Raw genomic sequence first — 27,968 nt, 5'->3', positions numbered from 1 at the left:
TTATTTTTTAACGGACAACATTCTATCAGTGATGACATGATGAATACATTTTCATTTTAAAATCATGAGAAAATATGCGAAAAGTAAACAATGGATTTGGCTGTCACGTAGTAACATTTGTTATTTAAAAAAACACTTTCAACCGCTGTATTTTCTTTCATTGGACTGTCGCCAAATAAATTGTTAAAGCTATAAATCCACAAATTCTATTGAAACGAATCGGTGCCCTTACGAATTAATAGTTCACTGACCTGATCATTTTCTTCATCCATTTTACATCAAAACATAAACTTAACAATATTACTCTTTATATCCTAAAAAAACATATTTCCTAAGTACCTAATTCATAACATTTTGTTAATTTCATACACTAATTTAAATTTATAATAAATATTAATTTTGTTTAATTTTCAATCACGAAAAAAATCACAAAAAATTACACGAAAAATACGTATTAACGTTAACAGCTAATTAGTAGTGTAGGATAAAGGTGTGATAAGGGAGTGATATAATTAAAAAAAACACGCGTATTCATACAACAAGGTATGTCAACTAAATACTATGTCATATCAGAGATTCAAGATACATTATCAGCATCAGTCGATCAAGGATGAATTGAGATAACTGGTTTTTTGTTCACAGATAAACATTCTAACCTATTTGTACAGTGAGATTTTCGCAACCTATTGACGTATCTTCAATTTCGTAAGCGAGTCTTATTTTTATTATTGGAATTTAGAAATATGTTAATGTTAAAATACATGTAAACATAGACTCCAGAATCACGTATGATATTGCATTTAAATAATAAAAAAATTACTTCAAATATTGCTTCTATGAGGATATGTTTACATCGTTGGCTTTAACAGCGAGTGTTTCCCGTTGGGCCGATCGACATAACGACAAAAACGCCTCCAATGCTATAGTGCTCGTATAAAACACTCGGTAAAACATATCATGTTACTGTAAATAAAGCCACTCGTATATATCATAGTATTCTACAACGAACCTTCTTTTCCAGCTGCTTCTTGACCGTAACCAGCTGTTCCAGGTCATCTTCGTGTTGTCGGCGTAGCTGCGCGCGCAGCAGTTGCAACTCTCTGTGCGCTTGCTCGTAGCGCCGTTTGTACTTCTCACTGCCGATGCCACTTTCAGCTTCAGAACCTTCGGAATCCGATGGCTCGACTCCGTTCTCAGCGGAACGCCAGTGGAGTAATTCTAGTTCTAGACGTTCTGACGCCTGGAATGAATCGTATTTGAAATTTATTATAGACAAAAATTAAGGTTAGAGGACATATTATCCAAAAAACTGTCCAATAATGATACTGTGTTTTAAGTCTCATCATCAGCTCACTATACGTCCCCACCGAGGGGCTTGGAGCCTACCCTAAGTTAAGGGTGATTAGGCCATAGTCAACCACGCTGGCCAAGTGCGGGTTGGTTGACTTCACACATATCTTTGAATTTCTTCTCAGATATGTTCAGGTTGCATCACGATATTTTCCTTCACCGTAAGAAGTTTTAAGTGTATCATTGTAATAACAAATAAACATTTAATTCTTAAAATAATTTTAGTACAGGAACACTAAATACCACTGGATTATTTTGTTATATTATATTTATACTAAAGTTGTATACACACAAAATTGTTCAAGGTCACAAAATTAAATACATTCAAACACAGGACTTTTAAATTAGAGTTACAATAATAACAAAGAAAAGACATCCAAAAATCTGATTGTAATATTGTATAGAAGTAATCGTGTGATATCCTCATGCATTTTACTTTTTAACTTACTAACACTGCTCCTACTTCTAATATTCGAACTATCAATAAGTAGCAGTATTAAGCTCACCTGCTGTAGCCGTTGGTTGTTGGCGACCAGATCTCTATTGTCCCTTTCAACTCTTAACCGTTCTGCAGCCTCGGCGTCAGCGCGCTCGCTGGCCAACGCGGCGGCCGCACGCTCCTCCGCTAACTCACCGCCCACCTCTGATAGCTAAGCATAAAAAAGACACGTTAAAATATATTGGAACATTTATTTACCACGTTTCATACCACTACATTTTTTATATAAAACGGAACTCGTTAGGAGTGTCCTTGAGTATGTTAAGAAAATTTTGAGAAATGTATCCTGAACACTAAAATAGAACAAAACAGTAAAATACCTAGACATAAAATTCCATAGGGTTTTTAAAAACAAATCCTAAATTTTTTTTCTTATAAAACTTGCCAGTCGAATTGGTGGCACTGAACGTGTTAAATTTGTGGTTCTAATATGATCCACTGGCCCCAATGAGATAACAATACACATAAACATGTACTTAAATTATAAACTTATGTTAAAAATAAATTATTTTTTACCTTACGTCTACTTCGAACCATTTTAAAGGTACAACTATTTGTTTTTTTGTACAAAATGCTCTTCAATGGGCTTTTAATTGATTAAGATATTAAAAATTTAAAAACTCATTATGTGGTTTTGTATCAGCATTGAATTTAAGAAAAACAAACCCTTTATTTCTGTGCAATAAGAGTAAAATTGATTCGAAGATAAGAAGTACATCGTTAATAGCTTTTATAATTTATCTACGTCTAACAAGAGGTATTCAATTGCTCAGTAAAAAGGTTTTAATTAACGCATTATTTATCAACCTCGTCTGCGAATGGCCTAATAACAAGCTGGTAATATTTCAAACAACGAGTTACGGTTTAAAATTGGAACGTAATGACGTCGCGAGTGGGAGGTTCGTCCATAACAAACATTTCTACGCGTAAGATTTGCATCGCTTGCAAGTTTACTGCTGCCAAATGTACACAACGCTTCCTCTCGGTTAAAGAGCAAATTATGTAATTCAGTGGCCCGTGCGTAACGGGCGCTTCCGTTTATATTTTGAATGACAATGTTGACGGCTTGCTGAGACAAACGGCCAAGAATTCACTCGTTTGTAGACGATGGTAATAAACAAATAAAAGAATTATTTTTTGGCATCAGCATCGTTACGTGATTAGCTAGCCAAGACGCAGGCGTAAGCGCCACTGGTAGCGAGCGTACAACTATTTAAATTTGAAAGGTCAATTATACAATAATACATGGGTTAGGCCAAGCTGAAGTCCCGTAGACTTGAGAAACAGACGTTCAGAGTCAAAGGACCGACCTCATCCATTTCGGAGACAGTGGTCCTATCTTCTGATATTCCTCGGTTGGATCTGCAGACACTGCTCGCTCTACTGCCGCTGCGACTGAACATCGTGAAACCCTTAATCATTATATTGGTAGCCGATTTTGATCTGCCAATTGTCCGATCTGATTCGTCTTTGTGTCCGAGTCTGCGCCATTCGTCCATAACATGATCAGTTCTTCTGAGAAAGTTGTCGATTTTTGAACTTAAATAATTCGATGATGTTCCTTCCTCTAAATGTGCTGCGATTGGTTTGAACTTTTGTCGTATTGGTTGTTTATTGCATCCGAGGACGAATGATAAATTAGCGTCAAATACAACCGGAGACTGTTCCTTGGATCTTAGTTCTTTCAAATCGACGCGATTTGAATCGTCACTGGTCTGCGGGTACATTCTCCTAGGAGTAGGTGTAGTTCTGTCGTACAAAGTGGAGTTCATACTAGAAGATCTAGATAGAGGTACAAAAGTACCATTGCTGCTGCATGTTGTATATTGACTGGTCGAACTCCTGATGCTACTATAAGATGATGGGCTGGGCGAGCGAGAGGTTAAAATGCTACCGCATGTACCTAGCACGTGTCTTTTAGCAAGCTCTGCTATGGATCCCGTCTCTATCGACATGCTTCTTTTGTACGTTGGACTCGGTGACCGAGTAACTAGCAATTTTCCATTTTCAGGGCCGTTCTGTTTAATCGTCTGTACTTCCTTCAACTGTTTGGTAACGAAAACTTTTTTCCCACTATGAATGGTAGTTGAAATTTTTGGCGGCACCTTCTCCTCAAAGTTTATCGGTAGAGTTTTGGCCTTTTTCATCGGAAGTATGGGTCGGCTAGGAGGAGCTTTCGGCGGTTTTTTTGGAGTCGCATCCAAAATGGGTGGGGATAGTGGTCCATTGGAATTTGGCGATAGAGCTCCATTAGGTGTAACAGTTCCGTTAGACCTGTCCGGTATTTGAAGACGGAGTGGGTGATCCGTGCCGTTCGTTCCATTCGTGGTCGTTGGGCGGGCGTCTACGTTTGCGTGCGGCATTTTGGTCTACGCTTGGTCTTTGCGTTTCCTACAATGGCGGAAGTTTTTGCCGCGATGAAAACCCAGTGCCATTTCCCCGCCGCGTGCAGTATTATGGTCGCGAGCGGCTCGGGATGCGTCGGGACATCGGTTGGAAATAGAACCGGCCGGCGAGGGCTCCGCGGGCGCACTGCGCCGGCTAACTCGGTCGCAGTCGCCGTCGCTGGCCGCTCGCAAGACTATTTTAGTTTGCGTATGTCGAACTGCAGCCGTGTGACTGACGGACCTTCAAATTTTTTGATACCGATTTAAATAAAAAAAAATACGACAAGCAGATTCGTCGTAGAAATGTACACGAGCCCTTGACCACTTAAAATAAAAAGTCCTTAACAATTGTCACTTGTTCTGTCATGTTTGGTAAAAGATAGATTGGAAAATGGAAAATAAATCATAAAATAAGAGCTAAGAGTTGAAAGTCGAGAAGAACCGCAAAACAACTGTTTGTCTTTTTTAGTCCATATAATAATGAAGATCTTATACCTCACTATTAAGTTTTTTATTTTTTTTTTTTAATTTGGAAGATGAAAGAAAATATATGTACAGAACCATCGCTTACACAGCGAGAGCGGAGCTTCTATATTTTTTATAACAAACACTTCGACGTCACGCATATAATTATTTTGGCAAAGAATGTAAAGATATTAAAGAAAAATGAGTTCTTCACATATGATGCGACAAATGCATAAAATTTCCTTCGTTTGGCAAAAACAACATCTATCCTGCCAAGAATCACTGACGCCTCGGTTAATGCTTGCTAAAATAGCCGCGGTTTATTACTTTAGGTTCATAATTATTAAATAAATAACTCTTATACCCCTCTCTAGCAATGTGCAATAGAAAATCTCTTTCCTAGAGATTTGAATTCTCGTAAAGATACTCTAAAATCACTTTTTTACAAAATATACCGCCTTTTCATTATTTTGTAAGTTTGCCATTTGTTTATATCTCAAGGTTTTAACTCCTAATCTATTTACAATGTATTTGAAGTTATGTTTATTTTCATAGTCTTTATCAGTAGTACGTTATTCTACATTGATTATTAATTTATTAATATTAATAATAATACTAGCTGTCGCCCACGATTCCGCCCGCTCGGAATTAAAAAAAAAATTAATTAGTATCCTATGTGTTCTTCCATGCTATGTTTTATAAGTATGTCAAATTTCTGCGAGTTTCATGCCGCCGTTCAGGAGATACTTTTAAACAAACATCCATCTATTGATCGATCCATTCATCAATCTAAACTTTCGCATTTATAATATTAGTAAGTAATAAGATTATATTATACGGATGTTACTAAAGTCAAATAAGAGAAATGCCAACGTATCTTGCTGAATGAATGCATTGAATGTGACACAATGTACACTGTGACTCATTTAGTTCAAATGTAATTGCTCAGATCTACGACTATTTGACGAATATACGGTTATGTCGGCTTCGGCTTTTAGTCAAATATACGTAATTAAGAGTTTGGCTTTATAGTCTTAATAGCTGTCGCCTGCGACTTCTTCCGTGCGGGATTACAAAAAATATATATATTAGTTCCAGACTATGTTCTACATCTATGCCAAATTACAGCGAGATCCATGCAGCCTTTCTGGAGATACTTCTTTACAAACATCCATCTTAACATTCGCATGTATAATATTGATAGTTATAGAGGCATCATCGTTACAATTAGTTAACTGTGCCATTCGGACGTTCCCACCCGGCAGCGGCAGCGGCAGTTCGTTGTCGATGAGAAATAAATAGCCTGTCGCGGAGTCTGCCAATGCGCTTGATGCAATACCATGTCGATACATCGGTGAATAGATAGATAGCTTCCAAACATAACACTCGACTGCATAATAATTTAATTAATTGCTATGATATATAACAAAGTGTAAAATAATTATAATAAATTTATAGAAAGTCCATAAATTACAGAAATTACATAAACTACAGATTGTCAATATTTTATAATAATTGCAATGTTTTTTACACGTTTTATGTTTACTGGCCTATTTAGGTTAACAATTATATAAAATTGGTTCGTGGATAAATTGTTATTTGACTTAAAATAAATATACTGACCTAGGAAACATAAAATTTAAATATGTCAGTTGAAAATGCATGTGTAAATAACAGTTGGTCGGTTAATAAAAAAGATATAAGACAAAATTAGACAAGACAATTTTCCAGCGCAAGGAATATTTCTGGACAAGTAAATCAGTGAAAATTAGGGCGCGCTCAGCGTGGACGACGTGCGGCCATCAAGTGTTACCAAACTAAAGCTTTTTATGATTACCAATGGAATATTACGTAACCTATAATAAATAACATAATCTTTTAATCCTTACTGTCGGATATCGTATTTTTAATAAATAGCTTTAATTGGAAAATATACAAAGCCAAAAATAACATATTGCAGCATTTCTGTTTTTTTTCTGTTCTAAAATGGAACTTGTATACTTAACATTATAATTGATGTTGTTTGTAACGAGAAAACTTAGGATTACATTTTCATTTTATCTCGTTTCAGTCATATGACGCCTACTGCTGGGCATAGGCCTGTCAAAAAGATCGCCACAATGTTCGTTCCTGTGCTACCCGCATCCAGGATACTCCTGCAACATTGACCTGATCGTCGGTCTATCATCGGATCTTATCGGAAGTTTCGCAAAAGTGTTAAAATGTGACCCGTTTAATTAATAATAATTAGCTTTTATTTATTTATGTTATCTGTGGTACGTAAGTTCATTTTCTGTTAACTGTACACTCGACTTTATAAATAAAATCGCAAATCAAGAAATACATTGCAAAAAATGACCCAAATGTATTATAAATTACGTGTGAAAATTGTCCTCGATTAATTAATGTCGCTAATTTTGTTAACATGTAAAATAAAGTAATTTCGACTTGTTACACGATTTATATGACGGATGACGTCTTTTGATGAAGGAAATAGAAATCATTGGAACATGAAAAAATGTAAACACAGTAATAAAGCGTAGGCGTAAAATTTAAATATTCTTTTCGCTGATAACATATCGGTGACTAATACCAGATTCAATATTTAAACTTTGGTTTATTACAATTGTTAAAAAAATGGTACTTATAGATAGAACCCTTGCATAAGTTATGTTTTGATATCATAAATGCGAATGTTTGGATGTACGGATGGATGTTTGTTCGAAAGTATCTCCAGACCTGCTGCATGGATCTCGCTGAAATTTGCCGTAGATGTAGGACATATCCTGGAAGAACACATAGACCGCCAGCAGCAGCTGCAGCTAGTGAAAAGTAAAACTATTTGAAAGTTATTTTATTATTTAAAAAAGGGTCTTGACAGACAGACTGACAACAAAGTGTTCCTATAAGGGTTCCGTTTTTTTCCTATGAAGTATGGAACCCTAAAAATAAACATTCAAAAATACTGTAGTTATCTCTACCCACGTTAGTAAAGCTTTAAAAAATCTAAGTCATTTCTATGTGAAAAATCCGTTTTATAAAAACCTTGGTGGTTAAAAATAAGAATTATAAATATCTTGCGACGATACAATTGTCGAGTAGGAAAGTTCTCGTGCTGAGAGCAATGACTAACGCCCGGGGAATCGCGCTCAAATCATTATTTTCATTCAGTGTGGTTTTTTCTACAGATTCGTTAGTGTGATGCCACACTGCAAAGCATTTAATCGTGTACCACAATTTCTAAACAAATATTTTAAAGTTCCACACAAGCCGTATTGATTGCAACCAACGTATTATATTTTCTCATTATAGATCATAATTCAATTTCAATATTTAACTTTTTTGTATCCGCAATGCTTTTGCCTTTTGTATACAAATTATCATCATAATGTATATAACAAGTAGGTGTGTTATAAAACGATATATGAAAATATAAAAAACTTTCGAAACGTGCCAACTATTTTTACTTATATTTTATTCCACGAAACTATAAAAACTCCTTAGAAGAAGGCTTAGGGAATATTGTAATCTTTTTATTTAATTTTAATAATATAAAAATTACTGGCAATAATGTCTGTTTTCGAATAAGAACAATAATTTGTAAAATGTAAGTCCTAAGATTGTCAGGTTAGATGGTCGTAGTTAACAAGTTGGGGAAAAAACAATAAAAGATGTATTCTAGAAGCAAATCATAAAATAATGATCCATATTTATGTAATGAGTGTTTACACTATCCACCTGGTGGGTCAATGCACTAAAGGTGTGCACGCGAGGTATTTATGTTCTCTCGGTCAAGGGATTTGTATTGAATGTCGGCCGTATTATGTATTTATAGTATTTACAAATGACATACATAGTATTTTTATATATAGCGATCATACTGACTCAAGTAGCGAAGTAGGTAAATAAGTAAACACTTTTTCGGTAGCAGCATGTAGCACATATGCGTGTGTTTACACAAATCTTTCAATTATTATGTATGTAATCTTTAGGAATCATTTAGTATAATTATTTTCCAAATAATTATTATATATTTTGCGGGTATGTAATTTTGATTTCAGTAAAAAAAAAGTTTTCTTTATCTGATGTTACGTTATTTACGTACGTTATATATATAATTGTAATAAATTGACCTAATCTATTAGCCTAATTAACGTCACATTTTTGTTTAACTGAATTCTATTTAGATTTAAAATTAAAAATGAAATCGTGGTCTGTTATTATAGGTCATGCGTCAATTCAGGTTGAGACATTTATCTAGAAAACTGGTGACCGAGTTTTCTTGCGGTTAGAGCGTTAGTGATATATTTTTTTAAATAAAGAATGTCCAAGAATTAAATTCTTTGAAAATTAATTAGCACTCTTTCAAGTGACAAGGTGAATAAATACACCAATAAAATTTAAACTGAATTTACGTAACATCAGATAAAGAAAAATTTTGTTTTTACTGAATTAAAAATGTTCGTTATAGTGTTACTAAATTTGATTAAATTATAAAAGATCGGTCTCTGATATAACGTCAAACTTATTACACGTACTTTGATGACCTAAGGTTGGAAAAAAATTAAAAAGAGAATTGAACTTACATGCATTTATAAATTTATCACTTGAACCACCGATATACAGCACAGATTTTTTTTTAATATTACCAGGTTATTAAAAAAAAAATAATATTTCTTTCGACCAACTAAATTTCATGAAATACTTTTGACAAAATCTTAACCAACTGATATTAAAAAAAAGGTCTTTTGATAACCTAGGTAGCCTAGGTTACAATAACGCGGACCGTTCTACACCAGCGAATGCGAGATAATCGCGACCTATTGTTTCGATCTTAACAATTGATTTGCTAATCATTGAGAGTTCTTGTGAATTGGTTACGTTATTATACATAGATTGAGAGTTAAGTAATAACATTTTTATTAAATCTATTTCTATACTAAAATATTTTAATAATCTAAAAAAAACTAACATTTATGAAATGTTTCGTTGGTAAATTCATAAAACCCTCGCACTTTTTCAAACATTCTTCTTTCTACACTCCCAAATTGTTGATGACAAGAAATATTTGAAAGGACTTTACGAGATTTTTAATATTAGGTACACTTTTATTAGAGTTAATACGCCTTCTAGCAATATAAACAGAAACACTACGTCAACTTTGCGTATAATATTTTCACAGGCGTTTTATTTTTTTGATTTAATGATAATTCTCAACGTTATAAAAGGTGTTCAATTGTTTTAAACCACTATTAATAATCTATCATTAAAAAGAAGAAAGATATTTTTGTTTGCAAATTAAAAAAAAAGTCTTCAGACGAACAAATGGAATCAACAATATAAAAGTTTCTCCAAGTTTATATCCAATTTAGTATCTTGTGCCTTGACATATTGATAGATTTGTAACTACCATTTAACTTTTTAATGCTACATGGGATCTCTTACCTGTCCTGTCTAACATTGATTTATTACATTAGATATCGAGCATCGCAAAAAGAGCGGGAACATATTTCTTCTAAATATATAAAGACAGATACTTCTTGCTTGTACGTGTTTCGTGTAACCGGACTTCGATGCTCATTAGGAGTTCAATTTTATCTTCATATTAAACATAAAACTTGTTTCTGTATCGAAAAAACGTGTGCTCGTCAATAGCGGCCATTCCCATTTGTGTTTATACCCCGAGTTATAATTAGTGGTAAGAAAAACATTTATTATAGTTTTGCTACGGGAATACTATGTGTACAGGTTCTACTATTTTAGTCCACTAACCGACAATTACAGTGGCCTATTTAAAGAATAAAAGAAAAACATAGTTATGGGCCTGTTATGTTTACGAATTTTCTCATGGCGTTTGTTTTTCTTACTTAGCGACCTTTTGTTGTCGGTGTTAGAAATAATATTGTATTACTTTTAGACATAACAATCTTGACTGATTACAAAGTCAAAACTTTTATTGCTTAGTAGTTTTGTTTTAGAAATAATAAACTCATAGTAATAAACTAAAGTATATGTTTAAAAAATATAATTACGTCAAATTTTTAATGTCTTATATTAATGTCAGAAATGTGTAAATTTATTTAACACATCAATAAATAAAAATTATCTATGTCTTACCTTATTTTCCAGTTTTTCAGTTTCGCCCTTATAGTGTGTACGCTCGCCTTCGACTTTGTCCAACTTTGCACGTAAAGTTTCCAGCTCTTCCTACGAAAAAGAAAGACATATTTAAATAAATTAAAAAGTTTTTTTTCATAAACTTCTATTAATTTTGTGAAGGATAAAACGAAACAGTTTTTCGAGGTAATAATGACATAGTAATTTAAGTTTTTTTCTAGTTTTTTTCTTATCGCACTTTCTAACTGATAGTTAACATACTGTGTACACAAAAGGCAATTAAACCAGAAAACATTTTTAAATTGATAAGAAATTTTACTGCTTTGTCGTGCTATTTTAGATCTTTCTAAGACAAGTTACGAGTAAAGAATGTTGTAGAAAAGACAAATCGAAGGACTGTAGTTTTAAACATTATTAATTAGAGTCAAGTGTCAGAATGAATAGTGAGGGGACACAAACGTCGACATTTTAGTAAGGTTAGGGTTGAGTCAATACACTGCCACATTTCCGGATTTTCTTCCTAACAGTTTAAGACAACATTGCTCATTGCCATTACCCAGTGGGGTAGGCAGATGCTACGGACCTCTATTCGACGCGGTCGTGACACCTATCTCACTTCTACATTCATGCATCTAAGTATACACGCACGTCAGTTTCGGTTGCTCTTAATACTGTAGTAGTCCTGATTGTTTTAAGTCTGTGTCTGTGTTCGTTTAAAAAGATCTAGTTGTCCCTTTCCCTCCGACAACATAAGTTACACTTATTATACGTTAAAACATAATCCGTGTTATAAACATCAACGTAAGAGGGCGCTGTTTTCTCTAAGATAATAGAAAACGCGAGGTATAATTATAATAATCTTTACATAAAGACGAATCAATATTTTCCAAAGAAAGCGTCCAAGAGACAAACAGAGATCGTCTTGGCCGATCAAGTATGACGATCGCGTGCATCAATGTCAATACTAAAATGCGTTCTTCGTACGTTTTAAACCTGATATTTACACGTTAAATAAGGTATCTCCAAATTGATGTACGGGGTGTCCGGAAAATACGTGTACAACGGAGTACTGCAAAATCATTGGTCGAAAATATGATTTTATCCAATTAAAAAAAAAGTACAATACATTGGTGTTGGTTAAATTCTTTAATAAACAAATTTGCAACACTAATTATTTCACAAACATTACTGCAAGTTGTACGCAATCGTAAAAGCAGGCAGTTATCTGCATGAAAATCAAATATTACGAAGAATACATCAGGATGTAACGCATCAAAAAACTGCATTATGCACTCGACTGTACGACTCCAGATTGCTTCATAATGAACATTAAAAGACATTATATCGCGTTTACAATTCCATCTACAGGACGATATTAAAAGCTTTTTGTGAACGTCCTTTGGATAATTGATTCAAGGTAATCATTATTTTGTAACTGCATTTCAACAATGTTGAACGGAAATTGTACAATAGTGTACAAAATCGATACTAATCTTGTTAAGCGAAAAGTTTGAACACCCTAATTTAAGTAATTACCAGTCGAATTTGTAATATATTATTAAAAACCGAGGGACACAGCCGCTGGTGAGTCGATTAACAATTTTGGAAGCAAAGAAACATTTAACTCCTTATATTATATGGAACAAACGATTTGATACTTACTTTTTGCTATTTTAAATAATAAATGTATTGGTAAAATTTGTAAATTAATTTTATTCTAATGGAAAATTACCTTAGCCCAATCTTACAAATATTATAATTGCGAATGTTTGAAGGTATCTCCAGAAAAGCTGTACGGATCTCACTGAAATTTGGTTATAGAACATAGTTTGAAAGAACACATAGGCTACTAATTAATTACACGAGGACGAAGTCGTGGGCGACTGCTAGTGATATGTATATAATTAAATGTATATAGCCTTTACATTGCTATAATATATAGGAAAAGCGACTTAAAGCTATGTTCTCTAGCAAAACAAGCACTAACGAGGATACATTATAGAGCTTTTTACAAAGCTTCATATAAAGCCCCGGAAGCTTTATACTGTAATAAAGGGCGTTGTTTTTATAAGATTATGGTAAATTGAATCGAGCGTAATGAGATTTAGATTGAGTTTAGAGATTTCCATCGTGTTATTCCTGATTATTGAAAAAAAATATATAAACGATACATTCCTTACAAGATTGATTAAGATAATTCTAAGGTAATCAGGGAGGTGTAAGAAAAAAAAGAAACACTCGCACTGTACGTCCCTGACCCAACAATATGTTAGGGAGAGCAAGAGAGCAGCATGAATAATCAGAGAGGAGTGTAGACGACTTGTGGATCACTGAAACATCAAGACCCCGACTACCTGGAAAGACTGATACACCGTAGAATAAGAAGAATGTACTAGGACTAAATAATACTAATACTAATGTATACTGCTATCTAGTTTAAGGTAAACATACCCTTAGGTATATAGATTAGTGTTATGGAATGAAACCAACTTTGATACAGAAAAATGCCTAATATTATAAGGATTTTTACGGACTCTTTATTAAATACATGAAAAGTATGAACAAATTACTATGTTTGAATACTTCAGTATAACAATACCAAACAACCAATGTACTTTGAGAAATAGAGCGTAACCAAATGCTCTGTGTCCCAACCGCTATATGGCTGTACTTTGGGAGTGACAGTTTTGGGTCACTTAAATATAACACATCACACACATAAATCATGCGAGAACTACAGATAACATATATTTTGTACTTGTCTTTTTTGTATTAGAAATCTATGGTATTAATAATTATTTTGCAAATACAATATAACTTTAAAATTATATTGTATTTGCAAAATTATCATTCTATGTTTAATATAATTTTGACCTCCACTGTCTGTCCGTGTGGAATTAATGAAAAACTTAATTAGTAGCCTATGTGTTCTTCCAGACTGTGTTCTACATCTATGCCAAATCCAAGTTGCCCCTTTGGAGATGCCTTCAAACAAACATCGATCCTTCCATTCATCACATTTATAATATTAGTAAGTTAGTAAGATTAACTATAAGATTGATTCTTCTTAAAGTATTAAGTTCTCGAAATATAGCAATCATTTAAACTCTGGCACAGTTTTTATTACACGTAAAACTTGTGTTACAAGTTACATCTTTCTTTATCATCAATTAATCTGATTGAACAGGTGCATATTGACTTAACAGAAGAGGCCCGTTACCATCCATATGTATCGGAGCGCATTAAAAGCCCATCAGTTTTTATTCATCAATACAGTTACTGGTACAATTAACTTACTAATGCAATCCAAGCGTAATGCAATAAGTGAACAAGTATCAATTAATTTTGATAAATCAATTACAAATTGATTTAAAAGTACCTAAAGTTTGTGGCATAATGGGATAAAACTATCCAAAATTTTAAAACGTTTTCAGTAAGACCAAATATTATTTTACAATTTAATATTATTAAAAAAATAATGCTACTTTAGTACTGTCAATTAAATTCTTACTAATTCTCGCTAATATTACAAATGCGAATGTTTGAATACATGGAAGGATGGATGTTTGTTAGAAGGTATCTCCGGAACGCCTTAACGGATATTAATAAAATTTGTCACAGATGTAGAATATAATCTGGAAGAACACATAGGCTACTAACGGAGTCTAGGGGGACATCTAGTATATAAATCATCATCATCAACCTGCCCTTATCCCTATCGAGGGTCGGCACAGTATGTACTACTCCTCCATACATCTCTATCAGCCGTCATATCCGAATCTACCCTCTTCCTACGCGTATCCTCTTTCACACAGTCATTCCATACTTTTTTTGGTCTTCCTCTACGCTTGTAGCCATCCACATTCAATGCTTATATCATCATCGTCCCTCCGCATAACATGTCCAAACTGCGCTAATCTTTTACTCCTCCTATTTATCGATCACTGGCGCTACTTTCAAACTTCCTCTAATATACACATTTTTAACTTTATCCTTTCTTGTCACACCACAAATCCATCGTAGCATACGCATTTCAGCTACATGCAATCTTCTTTCATCCGAAACCTTGGTGGCCCAACATTCAGATCCGTAAAATACGACAGGTCTTACGATGGACTTGTATATAAATAAATAGCTATATTCATGGTAAGTGTCTAATATTATAATATGGGCACCGTGATGGATATAAATCGTTAGACGACCGCTCGCAACGATTTATGTCCAGCATGTGAGGAGACTTCGCCTTGTAACGGAGGGGTGCTCTCGCCGGGGGCAGGGGGATGCTCTGAGCGAATGTACTGCGCGCGCAAGCTTTCCGAATTGGCATATTACGCGACTAAATAAAATATACCATCGTGTCTCGGCTTACCAAAATAGATAATTCATTTGCTATAAAATGGTTAATCCTTTTGTGGATATGTTTTAAGTTCGTAATGTCCGGTCTATTGACATATGTAACAGTCTTTGCTCTCAGTCAATAGTAATTCATGGTAAGTGTATAAGATGATATGAGGTAATACAGGACATAAATCGGTAGCCGACCTCTCGCATCGATTTATGTCCTACGACTGAATATAATTATATTAAGTTTTCTATAAATTACTCGGGGAATTGCGGGCAATAACTAGTGAATAGATAAATCTAAATTAATTTGATTTACTTAACATCAAATAAATTCCCACCAGTTGTCAAATAAGAACTAACAATAAAAAATGTCAAAGATTACGAAGCGTAACGCTGCAGCGAGATTAACATCATACAAAAAGGTTGTAATTTATAAAAAGTAAAGTTGGGCAAGTTGACAGGTGCACCTTCACAATGACAGGTTTGGGCGGATTGGGAGGACAAAAAATCGACGCATCGAATTCGATGATTCAGTAACGCGGTACTGCTGAGGGTTTATCACGAATATTTACGATATACCTTTGCATTACGTTGTAAATAAAATGAGTTAAAATTTGTATGACATTTGTCGTTACATATTCGTCGACATATTCGTCGTACAATTTTGCCACAAAACTGGCACTTTATACATAAAAGAATAACTATTTGAATTTGAATTTAAATTTGGAATTCACTGTTTGAAAAATACACTTAAGAAACACATGTAAATGACACAAAAGCATTTAACCTATTTCATTTTCATACACACATCTAAGGATACATTTTCCATAACCTACTCAGGTTATAAGTAATTGTGTGCAGTGTATTACTAGTACTTACTTGACTTCGCTTCATTCGTGAACACTTAAACAAAACCACCATAAAACAACACCATCTTTTTTTTAAATTATATTATTTAATATTAAGACGAGTGATGTTAACAACACTGCTTCTCAAACTAAATAATATTTTCATTATAAATAATACGATATACCACACTTACAATAATACCAACCAATAAAACCATTTCCTTTATTTACAATTACCCTCAACTATTATTTTATTATGTACAATCAATAGACCAAGATGTATAAATATAACTGTTATTAATTGATTCAATGGAAGTTTATTTTTCCGCTTTTATAAAACAAGAAACCAAACAAAATTGTCTAGTTTAGATATTCTACTTTCTACGATTAAATTCATAAACATAATAATTTAATTTATATTTTGATTTGATTAATAATAAATTGAGTATCTTCATGTTTTTACTTATAAAGTCGTTGCAAACGCTGTGAACACTGTAGGTCTTATATATAAAATTCTCGTGTCACAAAGTCAGTTACTATCCTCCTCTGGAACTGCTTGACTGATTTTTATGAAATTTTATATGCATATTTAGGTCCAAGAATAGGCTACAATCTATATTAAATTACGCGCGGACAGAGTCGCGAGTAACAGCTAGTATTTACTATAACCTTTCACTCGCTGTTACATTTGGAAAGTTATTACTACAGAGGAATGCGGATAGTTATTGTTATCTCTAGTTATAACTACTCTGTGCAGCAGGTAGCTGGAATACTACTGAACATACAATGTCTGTTATTACATACACTATGTGTACTTTATTATACTATGCGGCAACAGTAATAATGTTGGATTTGTATGAATAGATTAATTGATCTATACATGTCTATGAATGCTTATGTTTATGACTGACAGTAAGTTTTTTTTTCTTTTGTGTGTGTCTAAAGTTTAGGAACTCGTTATCGAAATTTTACAAGTTGCCTGTTTTATATTTGGGTCCGGATAACAATAACTCTTGTTTATCCTTTACAACCCTACTGTTATTTTTTAGGTTTTCAACGCACATGTTACTTTAACTATATTGATATTTATTTATCTCTTTTTTATTTCAAAATTATATTCTGCAATTATATCATATATATGATAAAATCTGAGCGTAGCATTTCCTATATCATTATGACGTCCATATCGGGAGCATCTGTCGGGGCATTGAACTGTTTCTCTTCACGAGCAAAGACCGGGATTCATACCGATGGGCGTTGCACACAATACTTATCGTGGTTAAGATAACCTTAAAATTATAGGTTAGCTTTTTACACAATGTATGTGCGTTTTTTCACTATCTTTTGACTAGTGACAATCGTGTAATCATTGTGGAAATAGAATTAAATGCATGTTCTTGAGTTTAAAATTGTGTATAAAACGAGATGCAAAAAAAACTTATGTAGTTGTTTTGAAGACCGATCAAACACCAAATAACTTTCATGACTCTGATTGAATCGAGGTATATTGAGGTATGTAATTACCATGAGATTCAGCTAAACCAACCGTATGCCATTTCACCCATGTCTGCATGGATGGGGCCTGTTTGGTCAACTGCGGCTTAGTGTGAACAAAGCTGTGCTCTTCTGCAGAATCTCTTTATACCTCGCCAAAGGCACCTAAAATTGTGCAAAATTGTACCTGCGCTTGCTTGAGCCTGTGCTCCGTCCTATGCACGGCGAGGAGTGGTGTGACTCGCACCAGCAGCCGCCACCACGGCCAGTCGCGCACCGCCAGGAACGCGCGCACGTTGCGCTGCACGCATCTGATACAGACAAGTATATACCATAAAATATAATATAACCACTTAAATTATTTTATGGACAAACTATTGTTCATCTCGACAAAGACGACAAGTAAACTAATTTGATATACAGGTTGTCCCAAAAGCAATGCAATTTTGTAACCGATGACCTACACATATTGCTATATTAAAAAAAAAAGCTATAATGTTATCATCAATAACCCTTTATCAATATGAAATAAAAAAAACAATACAACTAACAAAGATTTTAAAGAAAATTAAAATTGCCCCAGAAGGTGTAAAATTTTTAAGTTTTTAAAAAATGCCATTTATTTTTTTAATACCCAGACGGGAATTTTTGTTTTATTTTTCTGGTGACCCTTGTGACCACCCCTATCATCCCTCTTCCTATGTACGTAATATATAATTTATAACGTAGTATATAATTTTGGGACACCCTGTATAGTAGGGAAGAATGATAATAATAAGTCGATATTTTTTTATAATCTTTTTATTTCACGCGTAAAAAATAAAATATGTAAATTTAGTGATACCAAAACTACGTGAAACAACAGGTGTAAATAGACTGACGATGCAACGTGTTTTATCAATACCATAACGATCCACTGAATCACCTGTACGAGTGGTCAGGCACGTATTAAATACTTCTTAGTTTATTTCATTGTATATTTATTAAACTATATCAACTCGATCAACGTCGATCTGAATAGTACAATATTTCAGAGAGTAACAAGATTAATTTATTTATAATAACTAAGCTGTGTTTAGAAGTATTCTGCAAAACTGTAGAAAAAAATCGTTATGCCCGTCAAAGACATAAAGAAGGATGCTATATGGAAGAATGTTTCAGCAGTTGTTATTAAAATCGAGCATCTCTTGTAAAGTTTGTAGGATTATGTGGCACTTTACTTAAAAACTTAGTATCACTCTGTTTGCTCACCGTGCTGCGGTGTGCTGTGTCCGTAGCCGCTGCGCCCGGCGGCGTGCCAGCAGTCCGCGGGCACGCGCTTGCAAGCGTACAAGCACTCGAGCGAGCGCGGCGTCGCGGCGCGCGTCCAAACCGCCCACCACGCCGCCGCGGAACATAATCTATAACAATACAAAAAGATACATCAGATTTAATGCCATGAAAAGAAAAAAGTTACTAATATCCGAAAACATTGTTATCGCCCAAAAATGTCACATAGAAAGAATTCATTCAAAAAGGGTAAGCTGTAAATATGACAAAAACAACTAACTGTTGTAACTTAAAATTAAAAATATTAAAATCGTTTGAACAGTTTGAGATAAATAAACAAATCTTAAAGTTAATCTTATTTAGGTGTATAAAAACTTCTTAACTCTTTTTACATCTTTGAAAATGTTACAATTAAGCAGTAAATATATAAAAAACATTACAAAATGTAAAGGAAAACAAACAGTAACAAGTGATGCCGGCTGGCCTAGTTTGGTGTCGGCGCGTGGCTACTGCAAGCATTGTCAAGTCTCGCTTATAGATCTGGCCCAGTTAGACGCGGTAATGGCCACCTGACCACTTATTCACAATTAGATGATTTGTTTGAACCAGCTATACACCTAATGTGAAGTGTAGTTATTCAATGTTTATAAGCATATGTAATAAAGGTATTTTACATACAAATGTACTTATCTGATTAGATTTGTAGAAACAACGGTTATATTCTTACTAATATTTTAAATTCGAAAGTAACTCTGACTGTCTGTCTGTCTGTCCTTCTTTCACGCAAAAACTACTGAACCGATTTAGATGAAATTTGGTAAACAGATAGTTTACAGGTTGGGAAAGAACATAGGCTACTTTTCAAAGACCGTATTTCACGCAGATGATGTCGCGGGCACATTTAGTCCACTATATTTCAAACTAAAGAGTTTTGAATAAATCGATATTATTCGTTTTTAATATTTTTTTTCTTATAATATAAATCCTGTTATAATAAATTATTGATTAAATTGGGTTAAATTAAAAAATAAATTTACTCAATTTCGTGAAACTTTTAAATTATTAATATGTGTAGTTGATACCGCGTTCGTTGTAACAACTATCATCGTTTGTATAAACAGAGCGGACAGAGTTGCACTTTCTATTTTCTTTTTTACCATATTTATGTCGTTTAACGCATTCATGTAAAATAGATAAATATAGTGGTTAGGTAACTGTTGTAACCATACAAGTTTACTGCTATCTTCGAAAGTTAAAGAGAGAAAAACTATTATTATCTCCCCATAATTCATATTCAGATCATTCTTAGAATTAGAGCTGACTACTCGACTTGATCGTAATAAATTACCGATAAGATAATTGAACTTGTACGACCTCCATGATGTACTGTAGGGTTGTCAAATAAAAAACATTTTATGTTTTAATAAGCTTCGACTTTTTGAACTTATAGGATTAGACAGAGATAAATATTACCAGGCTTATCGAGGATATTATTACATCCCAAATGAAAGAAGGATGAACCCTATTGTATCACCAAGATGTGATTTAATCTTAACAGGTAGTCTAGTTTTACTCTCTTTCTAAGACTATTAACACAAAATCCTCATTTTGTGAAAATAAAATAATACACTAAAAAAAGTTTGTGACAACCCTAAGTAGTGCATCTGTATAACAGAAAACTGCATCTGCAGTTAGATGCGGTCGTTACAAGTAGAGCGAGTGCTCGGCAGCGGAGGCTGTTTGCTGAGGCACGTCCGCCGTTTGTTTTGTTAGACGTTGTCTACTTGTCCTCTACTTGCACAACATCCCATTTAGGTTAACAATACTACATTATTAACTGCATTTATTTTATACTTGACTGTATAAATGTTTGCAGATATGTTGCCGGCTCTTAAATTAGTGGGAGTCGTTGCGCAGGCCACAATTTTATAGGTATTGGGGCGAAGCGGGATGCGGGGACACTGCCGATGGTTTTGGACTGTCGAGTTATTTGAAAAGAGTTATACTAAGCTGAAAACGCGTTTTGTTTTTAGGTATAAAATCTTTACGTCGTCTTTCTATCCCTGATAAAGTGTGTGTAATATTTTGTGATTACGATTGACTAGTCAAAACGGAAAAGCTGAAGAAATTATTTACATAACTTTTTATAAAAATCGTGGCTTTATCGGAAAAAATATAAACAAATGAACGTAATTATAGTTAGCAAAAAGCAGAAATGAGTTTTACAACCAAAAGTATGTTACGCTATTAGTCTTATTTATATTCTGTTATAGTAAATAAATATAAGTTGACATCTATATTTATAACATACTTAGAAAAGTAATAACTGTGGTAGATATTGATGAAGAAGTGATAATTATGGATTCAAAAGAAATATTTGTCAACATGTATATTATTAAATCAATGAATCATACGAGTAATAACTGGTCTTGGGAAGATGTATGTTGTGTCATATGATAACAAATTGGCTTGTCTTGTTGTGTAAATATAAACTTTAGATGATAATGTAAATGTCACTAGACATTACAGTGTAATTAATTGTTTGATATAATCGTAATAAATATATTTTTAACCCATTTATTTTGCATCATAAACTCCGGTAATGACTCGACTAGAGCGATTAAAGATATTTTTCAATATATTTTATCATAAAATGATATTTAAAAGTGGAATGTAAAAAACGTAGCCGAGCTGATTTAGGCGCGAGCGGCTATAATTTCGTGCAGATTCAACCTACAATTAGAAGACGCAACTCTATACTAATGGTTGCCGCGTGCTCTACCCAGTAACTAGAAGAGCAAAAATCATTTTTGTTTACAAAAAAAATCTTAGCAATTTACATTATATTACATTAGCAAAAAAAAAAAAAAATAGAGTTATTAGCGTTTTCGTTAATATCTAGATTCTAGAATATAATTCTTCAATATCTATAAGTAAAGTTATGTAAGTATTGTCCACTCAATGAGGAAGTTCATTATCTTTATAGAGAGAAACTTTAGTTGTTACGAGTACTTTATTCAATAATCTAATGACAACATATCATCATAATTTCATACACAACAAATACAAATTACATGTTAAATTAGGTCATTGATTTCTCCGCAATAAGAAAAAATATCCAATTTTTATAATTTTAAATCAAATAGATTCATTAAATATTGAACAAATCTTGTTAACCGTTGGTTTGTCAGACCAAAATCTCCGTATAAAACATATCGTCATCCCTGTCATTATCTTTGACAAAACAGAGATAAAAATATATTTTAAACAGGGGTTTTAGTCTCAGCAACCCACAATGAGAAATCTGTCTTGTTCTTAAAATCTATAAACTCTTTAACTAAAACAATTCCTTACATATCACTACTGAGATAACGGTCAATTTGCATTGTATTATAAAAACCTTGACAGGTAATCTTAACCACCATCATATTTAACATCGGGTGTACTTTTAATGAATGTATAAACCAAGATTACTGGTGTCATGTCCAGTAGAGATATTCATGATGTTAACGATGTATATGATACGATATGATATGACGTGATGTGATAATATCAACACGGTATCAACTTCCTCAACACAATGCTCATTAACTCGACACTCGGAAGCTCAACTTCACACAATAACAATCCTTCGATGTTTAAATTGTATGGGATCCGTTATATACAAACAAATGACTTGAGTTGAAGGTAATTAAAATGTGTCGTTTTAAAAGCCGGTTTGATGATAACGCGTCTGTGATATGATGGTAATTTGCATTGAAATGACTGCGAATATATTATTAAAGAATTAAATTTAATTGTTTTTATATTAATTAGAAATATCAAGTATATAAATATTTTTACCTTTTATAATATAAATAGTTCAATATGTTTTTTTATTAATTCAGGCCGAATGAGTAATGAACTGACGAGTAGTTGCATACCAATTATTTAATGCAAAATCTCATTTGAGAATAGACATTTAAGAAATAATAAAGCAAAAAGGTCTCTGTTACTAACAATGAACACAAAAAAAATGTTGTGTATAGGTACTTTATCATAGAAATTATCGTAGATTTTCGCCATCCGTTTCAATCTCTACAAACAAAGATATTTTTGTAGATGCATTTTGGCAATGAAAACTAACATTTACATCTCGTACCAACAGGTATTATTGTTGCGCGTGATATACGATTGGAAAAAAGTGTCCGCGTACAAATACAAACTTGTCGAACGTGGAGATATATTATACAGTTAAGTATACATTACTACGGTTTCTTAGAACGAACCAAAACGGGAATTACTTAACGGCTTTATGGCGATCATAATATGATACAAGTTTAAAAATAAGATTTCTAACTTTACTTTTAGTGTTTAATTGTATTCTTCTAATCTTTATATCTAGGTTTACTGTGAATTTAACTTTAACATAAACACTCAAACATTAATATCATTTTTATTACAATTTGTGTTGCTATAGACGCACTTCAAATTAAAAATTCCAACAAAAACATTATTATATGTTCTTGTATAAAAACAATGGATTCATGAGATCGAATTTTCCATTGTTAGTAAAAACAAAGTCAAAACTAAATGATAAATAACATCCGGTTATCTCATTATTTAGTAAAAACTACAAGGACGGTTAAATATAATATAATCCTTCCCGCTTAGTGTAATTTTTCGTCCTGCTCGGTTTTGAAAGGCTATAAAATCCAAAAAAAAATTTAAATCACATAAGCAGCTCTGTAGATTTGCGCGTATAAACAATTTCTTCAGTTCTATTCATCATCATCATCATCAGCTCACTATACGTCCCCATCGAGGAGCTTGGAGCCTACCCTATTATAACTTAAGAGTGATTAGGCCATAGTCAACCACGCTGGCCACGTGCGGGTTGGTTAATTTCACACATATCTTTGAATTTCTTCTCAGACATGTGCAGGTTGCATCACGATGTTTTCCTTCACAGTAAGAACTATTCTGTTCTATTGGGCATTTCTAATTTCTACAACGGATGTCAGTTTCATGAATATGTATATATTTACATGTGACCTAAAATATCCCGCGTCATTAATAAAGCTTTATAATTCTATCTAAAGGTGGTGGTTAACCGCAATTAGTAATAAGTCAGGCCGTAAGTATAGGTCATTCTAATATGAAATTGCATCGAGACCGCAAATCGCCACTTTCATAGAAAGCTATGTAATACTTTGATACACCTTACAATACTTCGAGTGTGGGTCAATACAAGTCATTACATGGCAACACACCTGCGGCAATTACCTACCGGGGTTACCATAAACACATCTCAACAAGAATCGAGATTACCAAATGTTGATACCTCGTAATTTTTTATCGCAAGTATTTAAAGAGAGAAATAATTATTATGCTTCGTTTAATCTGCTTAGTCTTGTTTGAATTTAAATTTACTTTTAAAAGATTCCACAAGTCAGGGTTGTCACTCTCGCGTCTGATTCATTTAAGAACTTAAGTATTTTTTTGAGTAAAAGAAAATTTTTGTTGAAGCGAAAAATTTTCGTCGTAACATCTAATAAAGTATGAAATAAGTATAAAAACCCAAAAACTCCAATGATATGAATAACTTGTAATTTCTTGATAGTAATAATAATACAAAATTTCGCCAGCCCTACAATTCCATGTAGCATTCGCGTTTAGCAAATTACTATAAACAATTTATCAAGAAGCTTGTTCAAGTCCATATATTGTTAGCTTTTTAAGGTATACGATATATTTTCAACATTTTATTACTTTCAGTTGTCTTATTGTGTTGAGTTTAAATAAAAAGTATACAATTCTTGCCATACAGAATGTGCAAGTTGTAAAATAGTATAAAAAAATATTGTATTTATAACTAAAGAAATAAATGATGACTATTGAGGATACCATTATAAACCAATCTTACTAATATTATAAACGCGAATATTTATATGGATCTATGTTTGTTTGAAGGCATCTTCAGAACGGCTGTACGAATCTTGCTAAAATTTGGCATAAACGAAAAAAACAGTCTGAAAGAACACATAGACTACTAATAAAGTTAATTCCGCGCGGACGAAGTCGCTGACGACAGCTAGTACTAGTTATAAATTAAGCTGCAAAAGGTAATACGACGGCAATTAAATATCACAATGAGCAATGTTTCGAGTGATGCCTGATGGATATTCTCTTTAATAATAGCTTTGCAAAAGAAAAAAAGTGAAACGACTACAAGTATCATATTCCTCGGTGAAACAACATTCACTTTCGTATTGCGTAATACATAAGGAACTTTTTTTTAATTTTGACTGTTAAGAACGCATTCCATTAAGACATCACCGCAAAGAAAATATGATATTATTTTTTTTTGTAGACTCTACCTAATAAAATCATTTGTTATTCATACTGCGAGAATTTGATATCATAAATGATTGCGATAAATCTAAAAATATTATGAAAATTAAAATGTTAACTAGTTAACTGTCAGACTATCAAATATGTGAATGAACTAGCGGTTGCCCTCGACTCCGTCCGCGCGGAATTAATAAAGCCTATGTGTCTTCCAGACTGTGTTCTATGTGTATACCAAATTTCATTGAGAGCCGTTTTGGAAGTACCTTCAATCAAACATCCATCCATTCACCTAAACATTTGCATGTACAATATTAATAAGAAGTACAATTTTTAAAAGCGACAACAAAGTCTAATGTTTCATCTTCTGTACTTATTCATTATTTGCTTCTTTATGTTGTAACTGAGCAACGCATAACATCCGTTATATTCCAAAGAAAGGATAGCTTTCATCGGCACGCGTCGGGGAAAGCTGGTACGTGATGGGCATCGTAGCCCCAGGAGCCCAGCATTGCTCACGAAATCGAATACGTGACCGGACAAATCGATACCACGATGACAAGTGTACGGCGATCGAATTAAACGAAATATCTGTTACTGACCTCAGAGAATTGCTCAATCGAGAAAGGACGCGAATGAACGCACGTGCTTAGTTGTAAACAACTGTGGAATGTAATGAAAGTTACCAATCTGTTGTTTATGGACAAAATCAAGAACATCAATCGAGTTTGTAAGACGGCTAAAGAAAAGATTTTTGGCAATGTTGAAAAAACCAAAACGAGACTTCTTCGTAAGATCTATCCAAAATTAAAGAATTAATCATATTTTTTTTTAATTATCATCAGATCACAAACTGACAAAGTAGAAAGTTCAGTTAATGCTATAGCAAAATGATGAATTTTTACTTTCATGAATTTTTATTGGCAGTTAAACTTGAATGCATTATGTTACGGGCGTAACATATGGTCTGTTCAAGTAATAACACGGTTTTTATAATCAACACAAACATACACATATATTTTTTGACTATGAGTACGGATGTCTTAAATTTACATTACACTAGCTATCGCCCGCGGCTCCGTCCGCGCGGAATTAAAAACTTTTTTAGTAGTCTATGTGTTCTTCCAGACTATGTTCTACATCTATGCCCAATTTCATCGAGATCCGTTCGTTCGTTCTGGTGATACCTTAAAACAAACATGCATCGGTCCATTGATCCATCTCAACATTCGCGTTTACAATATTATTCAGAAGTAAGATAATAATTTTAGCAATGTAATGGATCGTTGTGTCATAAACGTCGTAATTAAGAACAACTATTTAAAAATTAACACTTACTGTGAAAATAGAAATTTCCGAAATTCCATTTAGCTTTCAAATATTACACAATACATTGGATCGTCTTAAGTAAATTGTTAAGAGCACATCCGTTAACGAGGTAATCTTTTATGTCACATCAACTGTTGACTTATGTTGTAAGAATTCGGTGAAAGTGCGGAAGTATAATAATCCCTGAAGTGACCCGTGAAGTGCACTTGTCTCGGACCACGAAATGATTAATCACGATTTTAGTACCGTAACAAGATCCAAGTGTCGAGATAAAGTTGCACTTTAATTGACGCCTTGAGCGGTTAATTTCTAAAACAAATTGGCTTCGATGAACTTATAGTAACGCAGAGTAACTAGTAATAATATCGTACGACCGAAATTAAATGAAATTAAGCGAAAATAATAAACCAACAATTATCATATAGAGTTGTTAAGTCACTAGAACAAGGGGGGTCTTAAATATTCGCGTTATTACTCCAACCGTTGGTTTCTGAGACGAAAATCTCTGTATAAAACATAGCATCATCTCTGTCTCTATCTCTAACAAAACAGATATAACAATATGTTTAGACGGGGATTTTTGTCTCAGAAACCCACGATAAATGTGGTAGTCTGGTAGTAATAGTTATATTTTTCATTGGATTTAAGATTATGTCAACTACAAAAAATTTAAAAAGTAGAATAAAAATATTGTCTTGATTCATTAACGTTCATAAAAAATGCTCAATCATGATATTCAAATACCAAATCGCTTATGCATGTAACAGATGTGAATAACAAACGTAAAATACAAAGTGGAACTTAAAAGCGCATTCTTTACAATACTTTAGTTATGTAATTTACGTATGTGGTAATAAATACTTATATTGAAAAATGTTGATTTGTTACATAAGATTCATTTCTCACGATTAATTTGAAATTTCTTATTTATAACATTAATTGTTTGCATGGTTAACTCACCTGAAAAGAAAGTTAAGTCAAGAAAAAAGACCGAAAATGATGTACCAAATTATTTCGATCATAAAAGTAAGAATTACATCATCACAAAGAACATTTAAAGCTGTAACATGTTACCGTTTAAAAGTCAGTAAGAGATAACTTATTCCTCGTACATCTAATAATGAATTCATAACCTGTAACTAAGAGTAAGGGCTCGTTAAAATTCAATATAACAAACCATTCATATTTAGATATGGTATTGTTTACTCATGTATGTGCATGCTAATGTACACTTGCATATCTATTTTCTGTTAGAACTTGCTTGCATAATATTGGGAGTACGAATAATCAACAAAACTATATGGGGTTGACGACCTGTTATGAATTGCTACTTTACAGAGTAAAGGCAAAAGATGCTCTGCAAGCTTTGTAGGTTTAGAGTTCGCTAACATCTTGACATATTATGATTTAACATAATTACTTCATAACAGCCGCAAAAGGAATTATTGAGAAAAATTATTTAGTAAAACTGGTAGAATTATGAGGTGTACTTTCTATGTTATCTGATATAAACAACTACAACGTAATAAATATACA

The 27,968-nt window shown here is 33.2% G+C and overlaps 1 protein-coding gene across 4 annotated transcripts in view; it reads right to left on the bottom strand.

Annotated features, from left to right (window-relative positions):
* Mhcl (Myosin heavy chain-like) overlaps positions 1-27,968 on the bottom strand; it is a 144,022-nt gene that overhangs the window by 4,957 nt on the left and 111,097 nt on the right. For all 4 annotated transcript variants that reach the window (XM_013312160.1, XM_013312164.1, XM_013312163.1 and 1 more), the window contains 5 exons: positions 18,756-18,904; positions 17,692-17,815; positions 10,819-10,908; positions 1,857-2,000; positions 1,010-1,240 (listed from right to left, as the gene is read on the bottom strand). In XM_013312160.1, coding sequence (XP_013167614.1) covers positions 1,010-1,240; positions 1,857-2,000; positions 10,819-10,908; positions 17,692-17,815; positions 18,756-18,904 — 738 coding nt within the window. The remainder of the gene's footprint in view (positions 1-1,009; positions 1,241-1,856; positions 2,001-10,818; positions 10,909-17,691; positions 17,816-18,755; positions 18,905-27,968) is intronic.

Source organism: Papilio xuthus, unplaced genomic scaffold (assembly GCF_000836235.2).
Source record: "Papilio xuthus unplaced genomic scaffold, Pxut_1.1 DF827679.1, whole genome shotgun sequence".
In the NCBI taxonomy this organism is placed as follows: Eukaryota; Metazoa; Arthropoda; class Insecta; order Lepidoptera; family Papilionidae; genus Papilio; species Papilio xuthus.
The sequence above is the reverse complement of the archived record's forward strand: the minus strand, read 5'-3'. Positions and strand labels throughout refer to the sequence as shown.